This window comes from Oryctolagus cuniculus, chromosome 21 (genome assembly GCF_964237555.1).
Source record: "Oryctolagus cuniculus chromosome 21, mOryCun1.1, whole genome shotgun sequence".
Taxonomy (NCBI): domain Eukaryota; kingdom Metazoa; phylum Chordata; class Mammalia; order Lagomorpha; family Leporidae; genus Oryctolagus; species Oryctolagus cuniculus.
This window is the reverse complement of record NC_091452.1, coordinates 16,164,047-16,184,372: the sequence shown is the minus strand read 5'-3', so window position 1 is coordinate 16,184,372 and position 20,326 is coordinate 16,164,047. Positions and strand designations below refer to the sequence as shown.

The 20,326-nt window shown below is 51.5% G+C and overlaps 1 protein-coding gene across 3 annotated transcripts in view; it reads left to right on the top strand.

The window, feature by feature from the left end:
- The window catches only part of GCN1 (GCN1 activator of EIF2AK4), a 75,656-nt gene extending 61,595 nt beyond the window's left edge, over positions 1-14,061 (top strand). For 2 of the 3 annotated variants that reach the window (XM_070065989.1, XM_008272306.3), the window contains 13 exons: positions 1,827-1,988; positions 2,258-2,350; positions 2,633-2,776; positions 2,864-3,133; positions 3,330-3,443; positions 3,874-4,104; positions 6,936-7,129; positions 7,234-7,348; positions 9,181-9,277; positions 9,625-9,773; positions 10,202-10,309; positions 11,385-11,603; positions 13,373-14,061. In XM_070065989.1, coding sequence (XP_069922090.1) covers positions 1,827-1,988; positions 2,258-2,350; positions 2,633-2,776; positions 2,864-3,133; positions 3,330-3,443; positions 3,874-4,104; positions 6,936-7,129; positions 7,234-7,348; positions 9,181-9,277; positions 9,625-9,773; positions 10,202-10,309; positions 11,385-11,603; positions 13,373-13,498 — 2,022 coding nt within the window. In that variant the 3' untranslated portion in view covers positions 13,499-14,061. The remainder of the gene's footprint in view (positions 1-1,826; positions 1,989-2,257; positions 2,351-2,632; positions 2,777-2,863; positions 3,134-3,329; positions 3,444-3,873; positions 4,105-6,935; positions 7,130-7,233; positions 7,349-9,180; positions 9,278-9,624; positions 9,774-10,201; positions 10,310-11,384; positions 11,604-13,372) is intronic. The other variant, XR_011385222.1, reaches the window with a different exon arrangement.
- Positions 14,062-20,326: the final 6,265 nt, after the last annotated feature.

Sequence of the window (20,326 nt, the reverse complement as noted above, 5' to 3'; positions counted from 1 at the left end):
AGCTGGACCATGTATGGCCTTCGCTTCCTTCTCAGCTTTCCTACCAGCTTTGCAGACTAAAAACGAAATGATTGCTAGGCCTCCTTGAGTGCTCTCAGGAAATTAGAGATGATCTTCACTGTCTTACACTCAGGAGTGCTCCAGAGCAGTCCCTCTTTGGCTCTTCTCGGTTCTGCTGAAGTGTGTAGTGCTGCCTCAGTGCAACAGCAGGGTTTGCATGTGTGTGAGTGGTGGAGGGTGCAGGGAGCAAGAGAGGTATGCACGCGTTCTTAGAAGGAGTGGAGTCAGTGAGAGGTTAAGTACCCAGTGGGTGGAAATGTATTCTCTCTAGCAATAATACTGTTCCCATAGTAGCAACATTCAGAGGCTTTGGAGTACTTTACTTTCCAAGGTTTGACCTTACTTTTAAGGTAATTGCTCTCAAAACACCCCTGGGGAGCAGGTTAAAAATGCAGCTAGGCCCTCAAGTTGGGTGAAGGCAGCGAAGCAGTGCAGTGGTAGGCTGGTTAGAACTAGAAGCATACAGCCAGTTGTGTCACTTGGACACCCTACTCTGACTTACTGGATCCCTATCCTCCTCTGTCAGTATGTGTCTTACATTTGGTTTTTGTGTTTGCTTTTGACAAAGAATCAAAATAAATCCTGTCACCCTAAAGACTTGTGAGTCATTACTAGTTACTGACCAAGTCCTTGCCTGTAAGATACTCGCAGTTCAATGGTGAGGCTGACACATCAGGCATTCGAATTCAGAGTGAGCTTTGTTATTGTGGAATTGGTAACAAGAGGACAGAGCTGTCACTGGTCCTACTGCTGACCTAAAGACTTAATAGGAGAGAAAGTGTTTGCATTGAGACTTGAAGAAAGGCTTGCAGATTTCCAAAAGGAAAAGCAAAAGAATCTAAGGGGAGAGGGGCCCTGATTGGGCAGGGCCTTGCTGTTGGGAAGTTTAGCATTCTATATATTTTTTATTAATTTATTTGAAAGGCAGTGTTACAGAGAGAGAAAGAGAGAGACAGATCTTCTACTATCTGCTGGTTCACTCCCCAAATTGCCACAATGGCCAGGGCTGAGATATACCAAAGCCAGGAACTTTATCCGGGTCTCCCACGTGGGTGCAGGGGCCTAAGGACTTGAGCCATCTTCCACTACTTTTCCGCGTCCATTAGCAGGGAGCTGGGGTACAGGTGGAACAATTGTGACTCCAAACTGGCGCCCATATGGGATGCTGGCATCTCAGGCCGTGGCTTTACCTGATATACCACATTTCTGGCCCCAAGTTTGGCATTCTTGAAGAATTCACTTAAACAGTTCTAGCTGTTAATTATTTAAAAAAATTTTTTTTTCTATTGAGTTTCAAAGAGAGAGAGAGAGAGAGAGATTAGGATCTTCTCCAACTGGTTCACTCCCCAAGTGGCCACAATGGCCAGGACTGGGCCGGGGCAGAAACCAGGAGCTTCATTTGAGTCTCCCACTTGGGTGGCAGGAGCCCAAGCACTTGGATCATCTTCCACTAGTTTCCCAGGCTGGTAACAGGGAGCTGGATCAGAAGTGGAGCAGCCAGTACATGAACTGGTGCCCATATGGGATGCTGGCATTGCAGGCAGCAGCTTAACCTAGTATGCCACAGTGCCAGCCCCAAGCTGTTAATTATTAAATCTGTGTGAAGGATACGTGGGCTGTATCACATCCCCTCTCTGTTTCTGTGTGAATTTCCACTGTAAACAATTAAGTGATAAGACAAAGGGGCCCTTGCCCACATTGCCCTGCTTGCTTCTGCTCCGTCCTGGTTGTTTGCGCATTTCATACCTTGCACTGGGCTGTTGTAGGTGCTGTATTTCTCTGAGTCCCTTGTGCCCACGGCGAGAAAGGCTTTGTGTGACCCTCTGGAGGAGGTGCGCGAGGCGGCTGCCAAGACCTTCGAGCAGCTGCACTCCACCATCGGCCACCAGGCTCTGGAGGACATTCTCCCATTTTTACTGAAGCAGCTGGTGAGTGGATCTGCCACACACCTACCAGCTTGGCTTTTGGTGTCTGTGTAGAAACAAAGTGCGGGGGGATTATTCTGCCAAGGCAGTAGGGATGTGGGCTCTCCAGAGGGAGTGGGCACAGCAGGATCAGAATTGGTTTTGTGCCTTCCCTTTGACAGTAAGTATGGATGCAGTGGGTGGGGGGAGAGAAACTTGGCTGTGGCTGGCCCAGCAGCAGAGAAGGTAACAAGAGCGAGCTGCTCAGCGTTGTCCCCGTTGCCCACCTGCAGGAAGACGATGAGGTGTCAGAATTTGCCTTGGATGGTCTGAAGCAAGTTATGGCCATTAAGAGTCGTGTGGTGCTGCCCTACCTAGTGCCCAAGGTAAGTCCCCACACACGGCAGACTCCTTCCAGTTCCGAAACCAGTTGTCATTGCTGGGCCTGCCTTGAAGATCACATGTAGGTGTTGGGGTTTGGTGGTGGGTACAGCACAGGCAGGATGCTCCCCTGTTGTCCTCCACGAGCTGCTGGATCAAGCCTTCTGCTCTGAGCTGCAGATGTGGGCCCTCTTGCTCAGCATTCTGTTACTGGAGCTCAGTGCAGGGCCTGGTATGGAGCAGCTGCATGGTGTTCATTAAGTTGATGTTGTTCATCATTCCACCAGCTGACAACTCCACCTGTCAACACACGGGTGTTGGCTTTCCTTTCATCCGTGGCAGGCGATGCCCTGACCCGCCATCTTGGAGTGATCCTCCCGGCGGTCATGTTGGCCCTGAAGGAGAAGCTTGGGACTCCAGACGAACAGCTGGTAAGGGGGCAAAGGTCATGATCGTCCCCATCACTTTCTGGTAGCTGTCCTACCCTGCTTAGCATACGTGTCTCATGTGCTTTTCAGGAGATGGCCAATTGTCAGGCTGTGATCCTCTCAGTAGAGGATGACACTGGGCACCGGATCATCATTGAGGATCTGTTGGAAGCCACCCGTTGCCCTGAGGTGGGCATGAGGCAGGCTGCTGCCATCATCCTCAACATCTACTGTTCCCGCTCCAAGGCCGACTATACCAGCCACCTGCGGAGCCTGGTCTCAGGCTTGATCCGCCTCTTCAATGACTCCAGCCCTGTGGTTCTGGAGGAGAGCTGGGATGCCCTGAATGCCATCACGAAGGTGAGGGGACCACTGGCCCCACATCCAGGAAACACTGGTACAAGGACAGACTCCTGCAGAGTCCCCCACATGCCATTTGTTAGCTCATGGCCAGTCTTGTTCATGCTGCCATCCTTCCTCATCCCCTTGCTGTATGATTCTGAAGTAGTCTTGAGAGGGCTGTACATCCTCTCTGCTTTTCCTTGGATTCCCACAGAAGCTGGATGCTGGCAACCAGCTGGCACTCATTGAAGAGCTGCACAAAGAAATCCGGTTCATAGGGAATGAGAGTAAAGGGGAGCACGTTCCAGGCTTCTGCCTTCCCAAGAAGGTAAGCCTGGGTCTCCTGGCACCTGGTGCTGTGAACATGTGGCCTGCCTGTGCCTTGTGCCCTGACCCCAGGTCTGTAGTGACCAGCTGGGGCAGCAGCCATGTTGCTATTGAGCATCTTCCCAGACAGTGTACTCCTTCCGTGGTGCCCTGATGGGGTCAGGGCGATGCCACCCTTGGTTTAAGCTGTGGTGGCCACCTCATTGCCTCTGTGGTGGGGCTTTTGGGGCCCTTTCTCCTTGACACCATCAAGTCAGGCCCTTCTCCAGCTGACCTCCTCCTAGACTCTGGTCCTGAGAATCAACCCCGATCACTTTCTCCCTTGGCACTGAGGAGGGCTGGCTTTCATGAACACCTTACTTTGCCTGGGAGGCCTGGAAGCCCTGGGCCTAGAGCCTTTGAGATTTTACTCTGTTTTGTTCTCTGTTCAGGGAGTAACCTCCATCCTACCAGTGTTGCGGGAGGGAGTACTGACTGGCAGCCCCGAACAGAAAGAGGAAGCAGCCAAAGCCTTGGGGTTGGTGATCCGCCTGACCTCAGCTGATGCCCTGAGGCCCTCCGTGGTCAGCATCACTGGCCCTCTCATCCGCATCCTGGGGGACCGGTTCAGCTGGAATGTGAAGGCGGCTCTGCTCGAGACACTCAGCCTCTTGCTGGCCAAGGTGAGCCACTACTGAGTCCATCAGTGGTCTATGTGGATCATAGAGAACGGAGCTGTATGTGGGAGACTGACACAGGTGTCATGTGGCAGCGGGCAACAGTTCTGTTATAGAGACATGATGTAGCAGAGGGAGGTAAGGCCTTGGCCTCTAGACACGGTACACCATGGTTCAATTCCAAGTCTTCCCCTTAGCAGCTGTGTGACCAAAATTACCTTGGGGAAAGGTTAGTGACCTCTGAGGATATTTCCTTACCAACGAATTGAGACTAGAAATCCTACTACCTCCCGAAGGGATCAGATGCAGTGGCATCGGGCACAACACCTGACGCAGACTAAGCAGTTGGTGTGCATCAACTGCCATTGCTTCAAAGGAAACTTTCTGAGCCGCAGAATACAGTGACAGTGTTATATCAAGGTGCTTCCGTCTCTTACTGCAGCTGTCTGAAGGGAGATGCAAAGAATCTGGTGAGAGGATGAGAAGGAGGTCAGAGAGCAACTGAAATGATCTCATGTTTGGCCTGGAGATCCAGTGCATTAAACCATTTCTGATGTCTCAGGGGGCGACAATTAAACCCCTTGACTTTAAGAAAGTATGAACAGGCCGGTGCTGCGGCTCAATAGGCTAATCCTCCGCCTTGCGGCGCCGGCACACCGGGTTCTAGTCCTGGTCGGGGCGCCGGATTCTGTCCTGGTTGCCCCTCTTCCAGGCCAGCTCTCTGCTGTGGCCAGGGAATGCAGTGGAGGATGGCTCAAGTGCTTGGGCCCTGCACCCCATGGGAGACCAGGAGAAGTACCTGGCTCCTGCCTTCGGATCAGCACGGTGCGCCAGCCGTGGCGGCCATTGGAGGGTGAACCAAGGGCAAAAGGGAGACCTTTCTCTCTGTCTCTCTCAGTGTCCACTCTGCCTGTCCAAAAAGAAAGAAAGTATGAACAGATTCAAGATTTATTATTGCTTAAGAAAAACTGAATTAACACAAGATTTACATGAGGCTTAGTAGAAAAAGTAAGCTTAAAATCTATAGATTTTCCCTTTTGGTGGTGGGTCTGGAGAGCAGTATCCCAACTAGAAAATGAGATTTTGAGTACCAATCTTAATTTTGGGGGAAAATTGAACCTTTTTTAAAAGTTAAGTGTCATCTTCTTGTTGCATCCTGTGTTATTATTTTCTCTAGTGTTTTTATTATAACTCAGGACACAAGTGGAGCCCCAGTGTCATCCATGGGCAGGTGGTCCTCACCTCAGATTGGTCAGCTTCCCCCTGTAGCAGGTCTCCAGCAGCCTGCAGATGCTCCTGGCTCCAGTTATTTCCAGACCTTCATTGGTATTGAACCTCCACAAAGCCACTTCGACTTTCCCATTTAACAATAAATACTGTTCACTCTTGATCCCATATGTATTTTATCAAGTGTGCCAGTTTTTCTATGTATTGTCAGAGGTTGAACTGGATTTGTAATTAGGAGGGCGCACATGTGTACAGGAAGAACCCTGTGCGGTCATATGTTCATAGGCTTGCTCTGGGCAGGCTAAAGGCACAACACCAAGTCTGGCTGGCGCTGTGGCTCAATAGGCTAATCCTCCACCTGTGGCGCCGGCACCCTGGGTTCTAGTCCCGGTCGGGGTGCCGGATTTTGTCCCGGTTGCTCCTCTTCCAGGCCAGCTCTCTGCTGTGGCCCGGGAGTGCAGTGGAGGATGGCCCAGGTCCTTGGGCCCTGCACCCCATGGGAGACCAGGAGAAGCACCTGGCTCCTGGCTTCAGATCAGTGCGGTTGAGGGTACCTGCTGTGACACATCTCTCCATTGCTTGTCTTGGCATGAGAATTGCTTCAGCATTCCTGAGGGCTGTCCGCCTGCTCTGTTCTTCTTTTTAAAGATGTATTTATTTATTTGAAAGGCAGAGTTACAGAGAGGCAGAGGCAGAGGAGTCTTCCATCCACTGGTTCACTCCCCAAATGACCACAATGGCTGGAGCTGGACTGATCCAAAGCCAGGAGCCAGGAACTTCTTCCAGGTCTCCCACATGGGTGCAGGGGCTCAAGGACTTGGACCATCCTCTGCTGCCATAGCAGAGAGCTGGATAGGAAGTGGAGCAGCCGGACTCGAACTGGCGCCCATATGAGGTGCTGGCACTGTAGGCAGCAGCTTTATCCACTATGCCAGAGCACCAGCCCCTGCCTGCTCTATTCTTTAAGGGACTCAGAGGAGGCTTTTTGTAGAATTTTTATTTTCATTTTCACTTGAAAGGCAGAGGGACAGAGAAAAGATATCTTCCATTTGCTGATTCACTTCTCAAATACTGACCACGGCTAGGGCTGGACCAGGCCGAAGCTAGGAGCTAGGAACTCAGTCCGGGTCTCCCTCGTGGGTGGAAGGGACCCAAGCACTTGAGCCATTACTTGCTGCCCCCAGGGTGTGCATTAGTAGGATGCTGGGTCAGAAGCTGAGCTGAGACTCAAACGCAGCCACTCGGTATGGAATGCAGGCATCCCGGGTGGTGTCTTCACAGGCCTGCCCCCTGGAAGGTTTTCAGTCACTTGTCCACGTGGATGGGTTTCTGCTGAGTCAGGCCTCGGTATGACCAAGGCTGCAAGCCCTTGGACGATGGCTGCCGCGACTGCCTCTGCCGCCGCCCCCTTCACCCTGCTCCTCCTAGTGCCATGAGGATGCTGAAAAAGATGAGGGGGCTGAGGGAAACTCGCCTGTGCTTGACTCTTCTGTTTCAGGCAGAGGAGAGCTGGGTTAGCTGCTGGTGCTCGGTGCTGGCTTCCGTGCCTTTAGTACTCCACGGCCTAGAGCTCTGCCCCAGCTGTGTTCAGATGCAGCTCTCCCCCACAGGTTGGGATTGCCCTGAAGCCTTTCCTGCCGCAGCTACAGACCACTTTCACCAAGGCCCTGCAGGACTCCAACCGAGGCGTACGCTTGAAGGCTGCTGATGCGTTGGGGAAGCTCATTTCCATCCACATCAAGGTGGACCCCCTCTTTACAGAGCTGCTGAATGGGATCCGTGTCATGGAGGACCCAGGCATCAGGTGAGGTGCTGGTGAGGGAGTGCTGTGGACATGAGGAAACCAGGAGGCTGCTCCAGCTGTGTGGAGGAGAGCCGGGGTTAAATGGTACATTGGTTCTTTAAAAGGGACACCATGCTACAGGCCCTGAGATTTGTCATTCAGGGAGCAGGCGCCAAAGTGGATGCCGCCATCCGGAAAAACATTGTCTCGCTCCTGCTGAACTTGCTGGGACACGACGAGGTACAGTAGCAGGTGGAAGGCTGGGGTGGGCTCTGCGGGGTTCCCTTCTTTTTTTGGTTGGTTTCTCCGCTTTGTGTTAGAAGAGCTTGGTGCAGCTGCCAGTGGGTCAGTAATAACAGTCATTCCTGAGATTATGTTGCTCTGTATGGTTTACCAAGCATTTGCTGGTATTGTGAGGGACACGGGGTAGCCATCATTGACACTGATCACTCCGTTATACAGATGCATAAGGGTTGTTACATCTCAGAGCTGTCACTTAAAAATTTGTTCTCTGATCTTAAGTCACTGTCTCTCTCTGCCCCTCATTTTCCTCTTTATAACACAAAGGGAATCATTTATTGTATCAGGAAAAATTTGCAGAGCTGAAGAGCCTCACCCAGAGGTGAGTGAGGCCTTGGGTACAGACCTCAACAGACTTGGTATCTGGTGGGATACACAGTCTTTAGTACACATCTAAGTGGGAGCTCTTCACACTCTAGTAGACGGTGAGATGTGTCTGGGGCCACACCCTTGCAAGTAGAAGAGGCAGAGCCCGCATCTGGGCTGTGTGACTCCTGCTTTTGCCTAATTCCATTAGCCCTGCCCAATCTAGAAGCACTTCTTAAGTAGCAGTTGGCTGTCCAGCACTGTGGTGGGCCCAGAAGGAAGGTGAGTATGTGAAGAAGAGTCTTCTTGTTTCCCCTTTCGCAGCCCTCTGTTGTGAAGGCCTCACCTTCCCTGGGGGCCAAGACCTGTGGATTCATATGGTCTTACATTTGCACGTGTGCACACACTTGGGACTGGCAGTGTTGTCGCAGGACTTACAACGCACTGCAGGTCTAGTTCCGATCCCTAGCTTCTCGGCAGGTGCACAGGGAGTGTTTGCCCTCTTCTGATCAGAGACGTCAGGGCTTTTACAGGGTCATGCACAGTGCAAGCAAAATTTGCATTTTACCACAGCCAAACTTAAAATAGATCCACACTGGATAGGGTGGGTGTCAGGACCAGCTTTACCTTGCTTGGCACCTGGGCTTCTACTTAGAGCTCAGAGACCCAAACTGCAGGTAGTCCATCCTCTCGCCCTTAGAAATACAGTTGGATTTAGGGAGCCATCCAGGCCACAGCATGGTTTAAGCTTCTCCACAGGTCACTGAGCAGTTTGTGTGGACACATGTCAAGTGGGCACCTATTGATAATACAACACATAACATAAAATTCCCTCTCAGTGTTCCGTAGTGAGCTGGCCAGGGAGGAGCAGCAAGAGGCCATGGTGCAAGAAATTGTTTATTTTACCCACCTTCCTTGGGTAGTGGCTTGAGTTTGACTGCCTAGGAGAAACCCAAATCAGTTAGGTGGCAGTGGGGCACTGACACAGCAGAGAGGGAGCATGGAGTCGTTCTGGGTGTGAGATGATGCCCACGACTCAGGGAGAGAAGAGCATGCAGAGTGGTGTCTTTGCCAGCTTCCCTGGTGGCTGTGGGCTGGTGGTCCCCCTCTTTGGCCCCTCCCTGCCCCACAGGGCTATTGATAGTAATTGAGATACTACGTGTAAAGCGTTTGGACTTCCTAGGAAGAAAGATGCTAGTAAACACACTTGCTGCTGATACTGTGAGGCTGATTTATCATATGCACACATGTGGGGTTTCCTATCAGGAAGTGCAGTGTTGTGTGCGTCATTTTTAACTCTGCACCAAGTGGCAGTATCAGTGAGTGGCAGTTCCCGTGTGTTCAAGGAAGGCCCACATTTAGAGCTCCTGGTTCATTTGTTTTGCCTTCATGCCCGCCCTCTTTTCCCTGCTTCCCTTGGAGCTTGTGATGCCTGCGCCCCTTCACGCCCATCGTTGCTTTGTTAGGACAACACTCGGATCTCTTCGGCTGGGTGCCTCGGGGAGCTGTGTGCCTTTTTGACAGACGAGGAGCTAAGCACTGTTCTTCAGCAGTGCTTGCTAGGTAGGTCTCTTTCATACACTGGGGAGTCCCCCTTCAGGGATATGGGCCTCTTAGCCCTGAGGGAGAGTCCATGGGCACCTGTGGCCTTGCCTCTCAGAGGATCTGTCAGCTGCTGGAACAGATTTGAGTGGCCAGTGGTCATGTAACCATGAGTATCCTTGCTCAGAGAACACAGCTGCAAACGAGCCTTGTGTGAGAGTCCAGGAAGGTGGTGTGCAGTGTGGCCTCGGCTTTCCACCCTACTCTGGGCCTACACACTGGCCCTGAGGCAGGGTAGGCCCATGGGCTGTGTGGGTGGTGGGGCATACTCTGACATGCAGGTTCACCCCAGTTGTCCTCCCACTCAGCGGATGTGTCTGGCATTGACTGGATGGTTCGGCACGGCCGGAGCCTGGCACTCTCCGTGGCTGTAAACGTGGCTCCCAGCAGACTCTGTGCAGGCAGATACGGCAGTGAAGTTCAGGAAATGATCCTCAGCAGTGCCATGGCAGACAGGGTAAGGCTTTGGGGGAGCCAGGCCACTCCTTCCCTCCTCTGGTCAAAATTCGACAGCCATTGCCTTGCCGACTCCACCGGGGAAAACACTGGACTGGGTGTGAAGAGGCCTGGGTTCTTACTTCACCTTGGTTGGAAACTGCTTTGCCCTGGACCAGTTCTTGATCCCTCTGAGCCCCAGCTTTATCATCTCAAGCGAGCACTTTGGTTGGAAGCTGTAGCTGTCCCTTCTAGTCAGGTCTCTGGTCCTTCTTCCTGGGTCGTTTTGTCATCTGCCTGACATCTGGGGCAGCCTGTCTAAATGAATCTGTGATGTGCAGTCCCAGGGATGACGTGGTGGTGAAGGGTCCTGGAGAGTCCTAGGGAATGAGTTTGACCTGGCTCTGCTGCTCTGAGGGCTGACTGAGATGCTCTCTGTCTTCTCCCCAGATCCCCATCGCAGTGAGCGGGATCCGGGGCATGGGCTTCCTGATGAGGTACCACATTGAGACAGGAGGAGGGCAGTTGCCGGCCAGACTCTCCAGTCTGTTCATTAAGGTGAGTGGAGCAGAGACTGTTTGGCCCACTAAGTCTGGCAGCTGTGAAGACCCAGGACCAGAGAATGCTGGAGAGGGCCCCTTGGCCAGTTGTATTCTGACTGTCCATAGGTCGCCTCTAGGAGTTCCTTGGACTCTTAGGAACACAACACAAAGTGTCTATGTGTTTTTCTCTGAAAGAGTGTCCAACTTTTGGTCAGATTCACACATAGAGCTGTGACCCTAAATCCAGGTAAGAACCGATGTTTCATGAATTCTTCCTCTGCATCCTGTTTTGTAAAATCAGGAGGAGACCTGCGTTTGAATCTTAAGTCTCTTCCTGCTTCCCTGCTTTAGCTGGCATGGCACTTAGTAGTGTGGCTACTGTGTTGTATGCCAGGCCCCGATGAGGAAAGCAGGGGGATCTGATGGGCCCCCCTACTTCTCAGACATTGGTGTGCACACAAATCAGAATCAGAGTCTTCATTTTAATGAGATAGGGCCATGTCTAAGGCTCTGCCTTTGTAATCAGCTCCCAGGCACTGCCAGTTGCTGGGGTGTGGACTTCATTCTGAATGATGAGGTTCCCAGAGTGGCCACCTCCACCCCACAGACACCCAGAGCCCTCTGAGAGTCTCCCGGGGGCTCCGAGTTGCACAGTGCTGAGGACTTAGCGAGCATGGTCAGAGCTAGACCCAAGAAGGTGCGGAGGTGAACAAGGCTGGTCTCTAGAGCCTTGGGGAGGTCCCTTCTTTAGATGAGCTTGTCAGGGGAGACCTCAGAAGCATGAGCAGGAACAACAGCGAGGATCAGGGTAGACACATCCCAGGCAATGGAACTAACCAGAGGCTTGACCAAGGCAGGAAGAAGCGTGGCCTGTTGGAGGAAGTGAAACCCCACATGGACAAGAGTAGCGAGGCAGGGGGAGAGTGACAGAGATGGGGTAGGGCACATAGATAGGTGCTGAATCACACCCGTCTCCCTCCCATGGAAAGGCAGCATGGGGTCAGTGTCCATGAGGAAGGGTGAGCATCAGGGCCAGAAATCTGGGCGTCTTTGAGAAACAGACTGGATGTGTTGTTTGTTCCCCCTCACAGTGTCTGCAGAACCCATCCAGTGACATCAGGCTGGTGGCTGAGAAGATGATCTGGTGGGCAAATAAGGACCCGCTGCCTCCCCTGGACCCCCAGACCATCAAGCCCATCCTGAAGGCTCTTCTTGACAACACCAAGGACAAGAACACGGTTGTGAGGGCCTACAGCGACCAGGCGATTGTCAACCTCCTCAAGATGAGGCAGGGCGAAGAGGGCTTCCAGGTGGGAGTCAGGGACTGGAGTGTCTCCCCAGGGTCCTCCTGCCCTTTTTTTTTTTTTTTTTAAGATGTATTTATTTATTTGAATGGCAGTTACAAAGAGGCAGAGGCAGAGAGAAAGAGGTCTTCCATCTGCTGGTCCACTCCCCAGATGGTTGCAACGGTCAGAGCTGCACTGATCCAAAGCCAGGAGCCAGGAGCTTCTGGGTCTCCCATGTGGGTGCAGGGGCCCAAGGACTTGGGCCAGCTTCTATTGCTTTCCCAGGCCACAGCGCCACAGAAGTGGAGCAGCCAGGACTCGAACCAGCGTCCATATGGGATGCTGACACCAAAGGCGCCGGCTTCACCTGCTGCGCCACAGTGCTGGCCCCCTCCTTCTGCTTGACAGTCTTTAAGCCCCTGCTCTCCTCTGCCACTACTTCCTGTTAGCTTTCAGGAGCAGATTGAGATGCAGGTGCCTTGCCTAGTGCCTGAAAAATGTTTTCTCTGGTTTTCTTCAGATGAAATTTCTCAGAGCACTCAGTTACACCGCAGTGCCCGGGAAGAGCTGCCCCTTTGAAGGCCACAGCCCTGTTCCCTCAGTCCCCTGTCCCCAGCAGCCTTGAAAGCACTGAACACTGGGGCCGGCACTGTGGCATAGGTAGCTAAGCCTCTGCCTGTGGCACTGGTATCCCATATGGGTGCCAGTTCGAGTCCTGGCTGCTTCACTTCTGAGACAGCTCTCTACTATGACCTGAGAAAGCAAGAGAGGATGGCCGAAGTGCTTGGGCCCCTGCACCTGCATGGGAAACCTGGAAGAAGCTCTGAGCTTTGAGATGGCTCAGCTCTGGCCATTGTAGCCATCTGGGGAGTGAACCAGCAGATGGAAGATCTTGCTCTCTGCCTCTGCCTTTCTGTAACTCTGCCTTTCAGAGAAATAAATAAGTAATCTAAAAAATAAAAATAAGGCCAGTGCCGCGGCTCAATAGGCTAATCTTTCGCCTGGGGCGCCGGATTCTGTCCCGGTTGCCCCTCTTCCAGGCCAGCTCTCTGCTGTGGCCCGGGAGTGCAGTAGAGGATGGCCCAAGTACTTGGGCCCTGCACCCGCATGGGAGACCAGGAGAAGCACCTGGCTCCTGCCATCGGATCAGCGCGGTGCACCGGCCGCAGCGGCCATTGGAGGGTGAACCAACGGCAAAGGAAGACCTTTCTTTCTGTCTCTCTCTCACTGTCTATTCTGCCTGTCAAAAAAAATAAAAAATGAAAAAAATAATAAAGGCATGAACACGGTCACCTTCGCTGCCTCAGCTCAGGAAAAGCAAGATGAGTGTTTTTCTGGGCTGTGCTCTGATCATCTGATTTCCCTTAATTTTGCCAAATTCCACCTCAGTGGCCCTAGTTCTAAGGTTAACATTAACTTTTTTTTCTTTTAAAGTATATTTATTTATTTGAAACACAGAAAAAGCTCCCATTTGCTGGTTTACTCCCCAGAAGCCAGGACTGTGGGCTGGGCCAAAGCCAGAAGTCTGGAACTCAGTCCAGGTTTCCCACTTGAGTGGCAGGGACCCAACTACCTGAGCCCTTCCCTGCTGCCTCCCAGCATGTGCATTCGCAGGGAGCGGGAGTCAGGAGCGGAAGCGGGACTCTTATCCAGGCCCTCTGATATGGATGCTATTGTCCCAAGAGTGTCTTAACTGCTAGACAAAATACCGGCCTTCATCTTTGTCTAGATTCAGCTGGAGAATCTAAAACCAGTTTTCTGACTGCATCTCCTCATGCCTGTCCTCCCTACAGTCCCTCTCCAAGATCCTGGATGTGGCCAGTTTGGAGGTGCTGAACGAATGTAATCGAAGGTCCCTGAGGAAGCTGGCCAGCCAGGCCGACTCCACGGAGCAGGTGGATGACACCATTCTGACGTGATGAGCCTGGGTCCTGCAGCAGCATTTCAGCTCCACATCTTTACTCAATGTTTTCATTTTTGAAAATACGTTTGTTTGGATGGGGAGCTTAGGAGATGGCGTTCCCAGAAAGTATGTATCAACAACCACAGCCAAAGCCTTAAATGAAACCCACACACAACTGAAAATTGCCTCCTCCATCTCACCCTTTTCTTTGGAGAAGAGAAGAAAAGCACACGCGCAAGCCTAGGCAGATGGCAGCCCCAGGGCTGACCACCAGCTTTGCACGGCTGAGTCTGGAACATAGGGCCACCCTTCGAGTTCCTCTTCTGTGCTTGAGTTCTGGTCAAGGGCCAGTGCTACCCACCTTTTGCCTAGATCCCCAGTGGGACATCGAACTGTGGGGGACTGCCCAGTGTGGTGTGTCTTGGCTTGGCTTTTCAGTATTGGGCGGTCTGACTGGGTCTGACCCCATCAGATGAAAACAATACCCACAGAGTCTGGCAGCTCACACGTCTGGGGAGGGATATACCTGCAGGCCGTTTGAAGGAGGAATGTTTAATAAAGGCTTTGATTTAATCTTGACATAAGCAGTTTTTTTAATCTCCAAATATTCATTAAACATGAAGCTTCCTGCATCAGGAATAAGGAAAGGTTGCAGCTGTTGTTGTATTGACAGCATGCTGATTTCTGGCCATCCCCCCCTGCTGCTGGCAGGCTTATCAGTCCCTACAGATTGCTGTGTCCTGAGGTCAGGTCATGAGAGGCGTGCAGCCAGGCCTGTGCTCTTAGCCGAGTGGAGATCACAGGTTGAATGAGCCACTTCCTGGCCCTGTCCGGATCTGGATTGGTAGAGAGCGTCTGGAAGTCAAATAGTGCAGAGAAATCCACCCCTCTGGAGTAAGAACGAACCTCGTTCCCATAGTCGAAGGACTCGTGAGAGGAAACCAGAGTTGCAGTTCGGCACCGGCCTCCTTTATGAATGACTTCCTTCCTCCTGATTCTTAGAAGGCTCGTGACACATGTGTCCTGTCTGATGGAGCACACCCCACTGGGCCTGGTGACGCAAGTTTTTCTGGGCTGTTTTCCTTGGTCACAATAGGGAACAAACCTCTATCAAAATTACTGGCTGGAGCTGTGAAAAAGAATAAAAAGTGGCAATAGCAAACTCACTTTGTTGAAGGTAAAAAGTGCTCTACCTAAAAAAGCAAGGCCTTGCTCATTACTAATGCAGCAGAGGCAGAAAGTAGGCCTGTGACTTAGCACTTGTGATGAATAAGACAAGGTGACCTCTCAGACGGTGCTGATGAAATCCTTACTTTCTGCCTGAGCCTTCGGTGTCACGGACTTCCTCTCTCCTTGGAGCAGACCTGGTCTCAGCTGGCTCCCGGTAACTGTAGAATCCCAGGGCTGGAAGGGACCTTGAGAGGTCAGCTGAGTGGATCCCCATCGCCAGCCAGCCAATGGTTACAGCTTTTGGTAGCCATGGTAACTGCTGCCTGCTTCTGGGACTTAGCTGGTCACCAATGTGCTCCCAGCTGCCCAGGGCGTATGTCCAGCAAGCTGTCTCCATCTTTGTTCACCTCTACAGCAGCTATGGTGAGGAGCAGGAGGACTTCCTGTTGCGAGGGGGTGTGGGCTGGGAGGCATCGGCCGAGCCCTGGAGGTTTTCTTCAGTATTTCATCCAGGGTCTTAGCTTAGATGCCAATAGCTACCTTTGGCTTTCAGCCCCCCATCTGCAACTGGGAGGAGAGCCTGACACAGTTAGAGGTGGGAGACACTCATTAAACAAAATCCAAAGGAAAAACACCAGCTTTTGGTTCCAGAAACCGGAGGAGGATGAGATCTCTCTGTTCGGAATAGATGGATGGAGGTTGATTCACAGACGGAGATGACTCAAAGGCTCCCAGAGCGTGCTGAAGGGCATTCTGAGAGTAGAAGAAGGGTGTGAGCTCCCAGGAAGTGAGCTGCAAGGGGCTGTCACAGCCAGGACCGGGAGCAGGCACAAGGATCTTGTCAACCTGGAGTGACAGCTGTCTTGAACACAGTAGCCCAGCCCAGACGTTGGAGGAAATGGAGCCAGGCATGGAGAAGCAAGAGCTGTGTGTCAGGTTGGTAGAGCAGTCAGCCTTGGCCAGGTCATCTCAGCTCTGATCATTGGTTTCCTCCTCTGTGAAACACGGCAACGTTTTCCTCTGGCCTTGGTGGTAGAACAGATGACAGCTGAGAGCAGGTCACGTAACCCTGCCAACAGTGCCCTGGAGTCTGTCCTCACTGTTTTCCAGAGGAGGAAGCTGAGGCCCAGGGGTCACTCTCCAGCGCCCCAAGGCTAAGTAGCAGTCTGTCCCCAGAGCTCACAGTCCGAGGCTTTCACTCCTGTGCTGGCTGGTTAGGCATCAGCATTTTGCATTCTTAGAGCTTGCTCTCCAGGCCTTTCCTGGAGAGTCATTTCCCGACAATCACAGGAAATGAAAACCCACGTCCAACATTAGGTAAAGGGATGCCCCCCTCCAGATGAGCAGCCCAGGTCCACCCACCCCGGGGCCCTCCTCAGCTGCTCTCAGATTGAGGGGATCAGCGCCTCACCCTTTTACAGGTTGCCTGGGAAAGCCATCAGAGGAGACAGTACTGTCTCTCCCATCTGCATGTCAGTGAGCAAGTGGTCTCAATAGCATTCCCAATCCTTGTTCTAATGGGAATCTCTGGAAACATTGGCATCAAAGTGACTTTTAAGTGTCGGGTAATGTGAATGGCTCACATGTCCCTTCTGGGAACCACACCTACTGGTAAGTTCCCCTCCCAGGCTGCAGGGTTGATCACTTTGGTACAGGGATTTGGAAACATTCTTTTATTGAGAGATTTGGAAACAACATTGGCAGTTAGCAATGTGCTTGTTCTAGGTATGGTTTTATGTGCATGTATATTAAATTGGTTCTAGCCTTTCCAAATGAGAACAGTAAGAATAAAGAGGAACCAGTCTAGCTTAAAAAGTCAAGGTTCTAAAATACTTGGGAGGAAATTCAGACTCTGAACCACTTTAAAGATTCTAGTGTAGTGTGGTGTGGTTGCAGCCACAGGGACTAGGAAGTTAGGTTTGAACCTTAACTTCTTTTTTTTAAAGATTTTATTTATTTTATTTGAGAGAGTTACAGACAGTGAGAGGGAGAGACAGAGAGGTCTTCCTTCCATGGGTTCACTCCCCAAATGGCCGCAATGGCCGGAGCTGGGCCGATCCAAAGCGAGGAGCCAGGTGCTTTTTCCAGGTCTCCCACATGGGTGCAGGGGCCCAAGCACTTGGGCCATCTTCTACTGCTTTCCCAGGCCACAGCAGAGAGCTGGATTGGAAGAGGAGCAGCTGGCACTAGAACCAGTGCCCGTAGGGGATGCCGGCGCTGCAGGTAGAGGATTAACCTACTGCGCCACAGCACTGGCCCCTGAACCTTAACTTCATAGTATTAAGCTATGCTACCTGAGCCCATTCTTTCCTCATGTGTGCAGACAGTACAGTCTCCCAAGGGTTGTCACCTGGATTGAATGACATTGCCCCCTGCACAGGCTCAGCACACCGGAGGTCCTCAGTACCTGGCTGGTGTGAGACAGAGGATGCTGGGGGAAAGGTCGCTGGCTACTGCATAAGATGTGCTGCGGTGCAGAGCCTGCATCTGGACATGTGCTGCTGGCCCTAGATGTTGCAGGTGCAGCATGGACCTCTCAAGCCCATGGTTAGAAATTGACTAACGGAAATGCTCCTCGTGAGTAGTCGTCCTAGGATGATGAGGACTGCCTCACGATCCAAGCTGCCGAATGCGAGGTCTGGCAGCGTGTGGTGGTGATTGGTAATGGGCCATCATCACTGGGTCAGGGCTTCTACCATGTCGGGGATTGGCCAGCAGGAACGGCGGGCCTGATTCGAGCTGGGGCTTTCGAAGAGCAAGGCTGAGGCACAGATGGGAAGCAGCGTCCAAGACCATGTGGCCAGGCAGCAGCAGAACTGGGAAAGAATCCTTATTTCTTGATTCTTTGGTCATCATGGCCAAATGGCCATTATAGGGCCATTCTATAAAAATCAATTTGGGAGGTAGACTTGATAAAAGAAACTAGACAAGTTGTTGGTATGTGGCAGCTTGGGGTGAGTGGGTTTCACTTTTCAGAAGAGGTGGAGCCCAATTACTTCACCAGGTGATTCTGAGATGCTCCTTAAATCTGCACCAAAAAAAGAGGGGGGAAGATGGGGTGCAGCTGTATTGACCCAGTGTTTCTCAAATATACTTTGAGGAAATTATTGATAATACCCAAAAGTTCTTGCTTTCGTGTATCTTATTTCAATTTATCATTTGAAAAAAAAAAAGATGTTTGCAAATATTTGTTTGAAAGGCAGAGTTGGAAAGAAAAAGAGATTCCATCCACGGATTCACTCCCCAAATGGCCGAAATGGCCGAAGCTAGGAGCTTCTTCCGGTTCTCCCATATGGGTGTAGAGGCCCAAGGACTTCGGCCATTTTCCAGGGCTTTCCCAGGGAGCTAAATCAGAAGTGGAGCAGCTGGGACTTGAACCGGTACCCATATGGGATGCCAGCACTGCAGGCAACAGGACAGCACCAGCCCCGATTAACCATCTTTTTAAAAAAGATTTATTTATTTATTTGAAAGTCAGAGTTACAGAGAGAAGGAGAGGCAGAGAGAGAGAGAGAGAGAGAGAGAGGTCTTCCATCCTCTGGTTCACTCTCCAGATGGCTGCAATGGCTGGAGCTGGGCTGATCAGGAGCCAGGAGCTTCTTTCTGGTCTCCCACATGGGTGCAAGGGCCCAAGGACATGGGCCGTTTTATGCTTTTCCAGGCCATAGCAGAGAGCTGGATCAGAAGTGGAGCAGCTGGGACTCAAACAGGCACCCATATGGGATGCCAGCACGGCAGGCAGTGGCTTTACCCACTACGCCACAGCGCCAGCCTCACAAGTAACATCTTAATATCATGAGCATATCTGTCTTCACAGACCCTTTGAAAGAATCTTATGGAGCCCCTGTGTCTTCAGACCACATTGGAAAGGCTGGTCCAATCCCAAAGATGGAGCAGAAAAACCCTACTGAGTGGTTGAAGGTCAGGTTAACTGTGAGTTAGACCCCAAATTTGGCTGACACCCTACAGAAAGAAATGTAAGAGGGTTCAGCGCAGTTACCTCTGATACCTCTGAGTCCTTCCAGCCAACCCTAAATTCTGTGTGTGGCTTCCCTTTAATCCAACAGACACTGAGTGCCCACCATGGGGCAAGGTCCCCAGAGGATGTGAAGATGGGTAGGACGTGGTCCATGCAGCCATGGAACTCAGATTCAGTTGATCTTGGGGGCCAGGAAAGGGCAGGGCGAGGTCCGTCCCTCTTGGCTCAGCATGCCGAGGGGCCCCATCCCCCCTTGCTCTGTTGAGGCTTCTCTTTGGACGTGTTGGTTTCCTGTAATCCCTACCAGAATGCCAGCTCCTGGGAATGAGGGATTTCAAAGTTTTGCTTAACTCAGATCAGTGCGGGGCACACAGTAGGCCCAGAGATGAGTCGGAGGAAGGCAAGGCTCTTCTTCCCCTACTCTGCCGTGGGCAAACGTGCAAATACTGAATCTGTGAATGAGCCCAGTTACCAGGTAAATGATGTGGTTTTCTTGTTTCAAGTGGCTTTGTCTGGGTGGTGGTGTTTGACATCTGTTCCTTCCTGCTGTTCCCTCGCACCTGCACCCTGCACCCTCCTCCATTTCTTCATCAGACGAACACTACTGACTGCCCCACTGCTCAGATCCTTTCAGGGCCTCCTCAGGTGCGAACGCTCGTCCCAGAGCTGGCCACTGAGGACGGCGGTACCAAGGTCCAACCACGAACTCACTGAGGCTTAACTCGGGTCACGAAAGTTTAGTGTGTGTGTGTGTGTGTGTGTGTGTGTGTGGTGTGTGTGGTGTGTGTGTGGTTGTGTGTGGTGTGTATGTGTGGTTGTGTGTATATAATGGGAATTAAAGATGTTTATTTTGTTGCAAGAAAGTTTGAAATTCATGTGGAGCTTTTGTATAATATACATTTCCACAATTTTTCAAAACCCCATGTCTCAAAAAAAACCCTGTATCTCCATGGATTTCGAAGTTTGTTTGTTTGTTTGTTTTTTTTTTTTTTTGCCTCAAGCTAATTTCGTTTTCCGAACTTTCTGGAGTGTCCTTGTGTGTGCATATAATACTTACATTTTCTGTATCTATGGAGGGAGACACTTTAACAGGGCTCCTCACTGAACTGTAGTTTAAATAAATGTGCAACAATGTTTCTAGAGACAATTGCGCTCATTTTGGGAAGCCAAGCACACAGCCTGGCCTCCAGGGAGTTCCCCCGCCACACTGAAATGGATGACTCCCACAGCTGTGACAGGGGCTGTCTAAACACCCCTGACATTCAAAGCTCTCCCGTCTCTCGGTGCCTCTGAGGCCTACACTGCTTATTTGACAGCTCTTGCATCTACTGTATTATCATGTATTTTTAATTCTTCACGAGGATGTCTGCCGGGACTGTAAACTCTTAGAGGAAAAAGGCTCTGTTCTTACATCCTCTGCCATCTGTGGCCCACAGTGAAGAGTAAGCCCTCATTAAATAGTTAGAGGATAAATAAATGCAGGGACTAATGGCTGCTGCTGACATACCCAGGCCAAATCAGGAATCTCGTTTTCATCATGGTCAATTCTCCTTTACTTCCCACACTCCCCCTGCAGCCTGGGGACCAGGAGGCTGCCCTGGAAATGTGTGCTGGAGTTGCCAACAGGAAAGGCTTCAAGTGTGAATGAGTCAGCAGGAGGTGCCCGTGGTCAACACCACGAGTTACTATCCACCT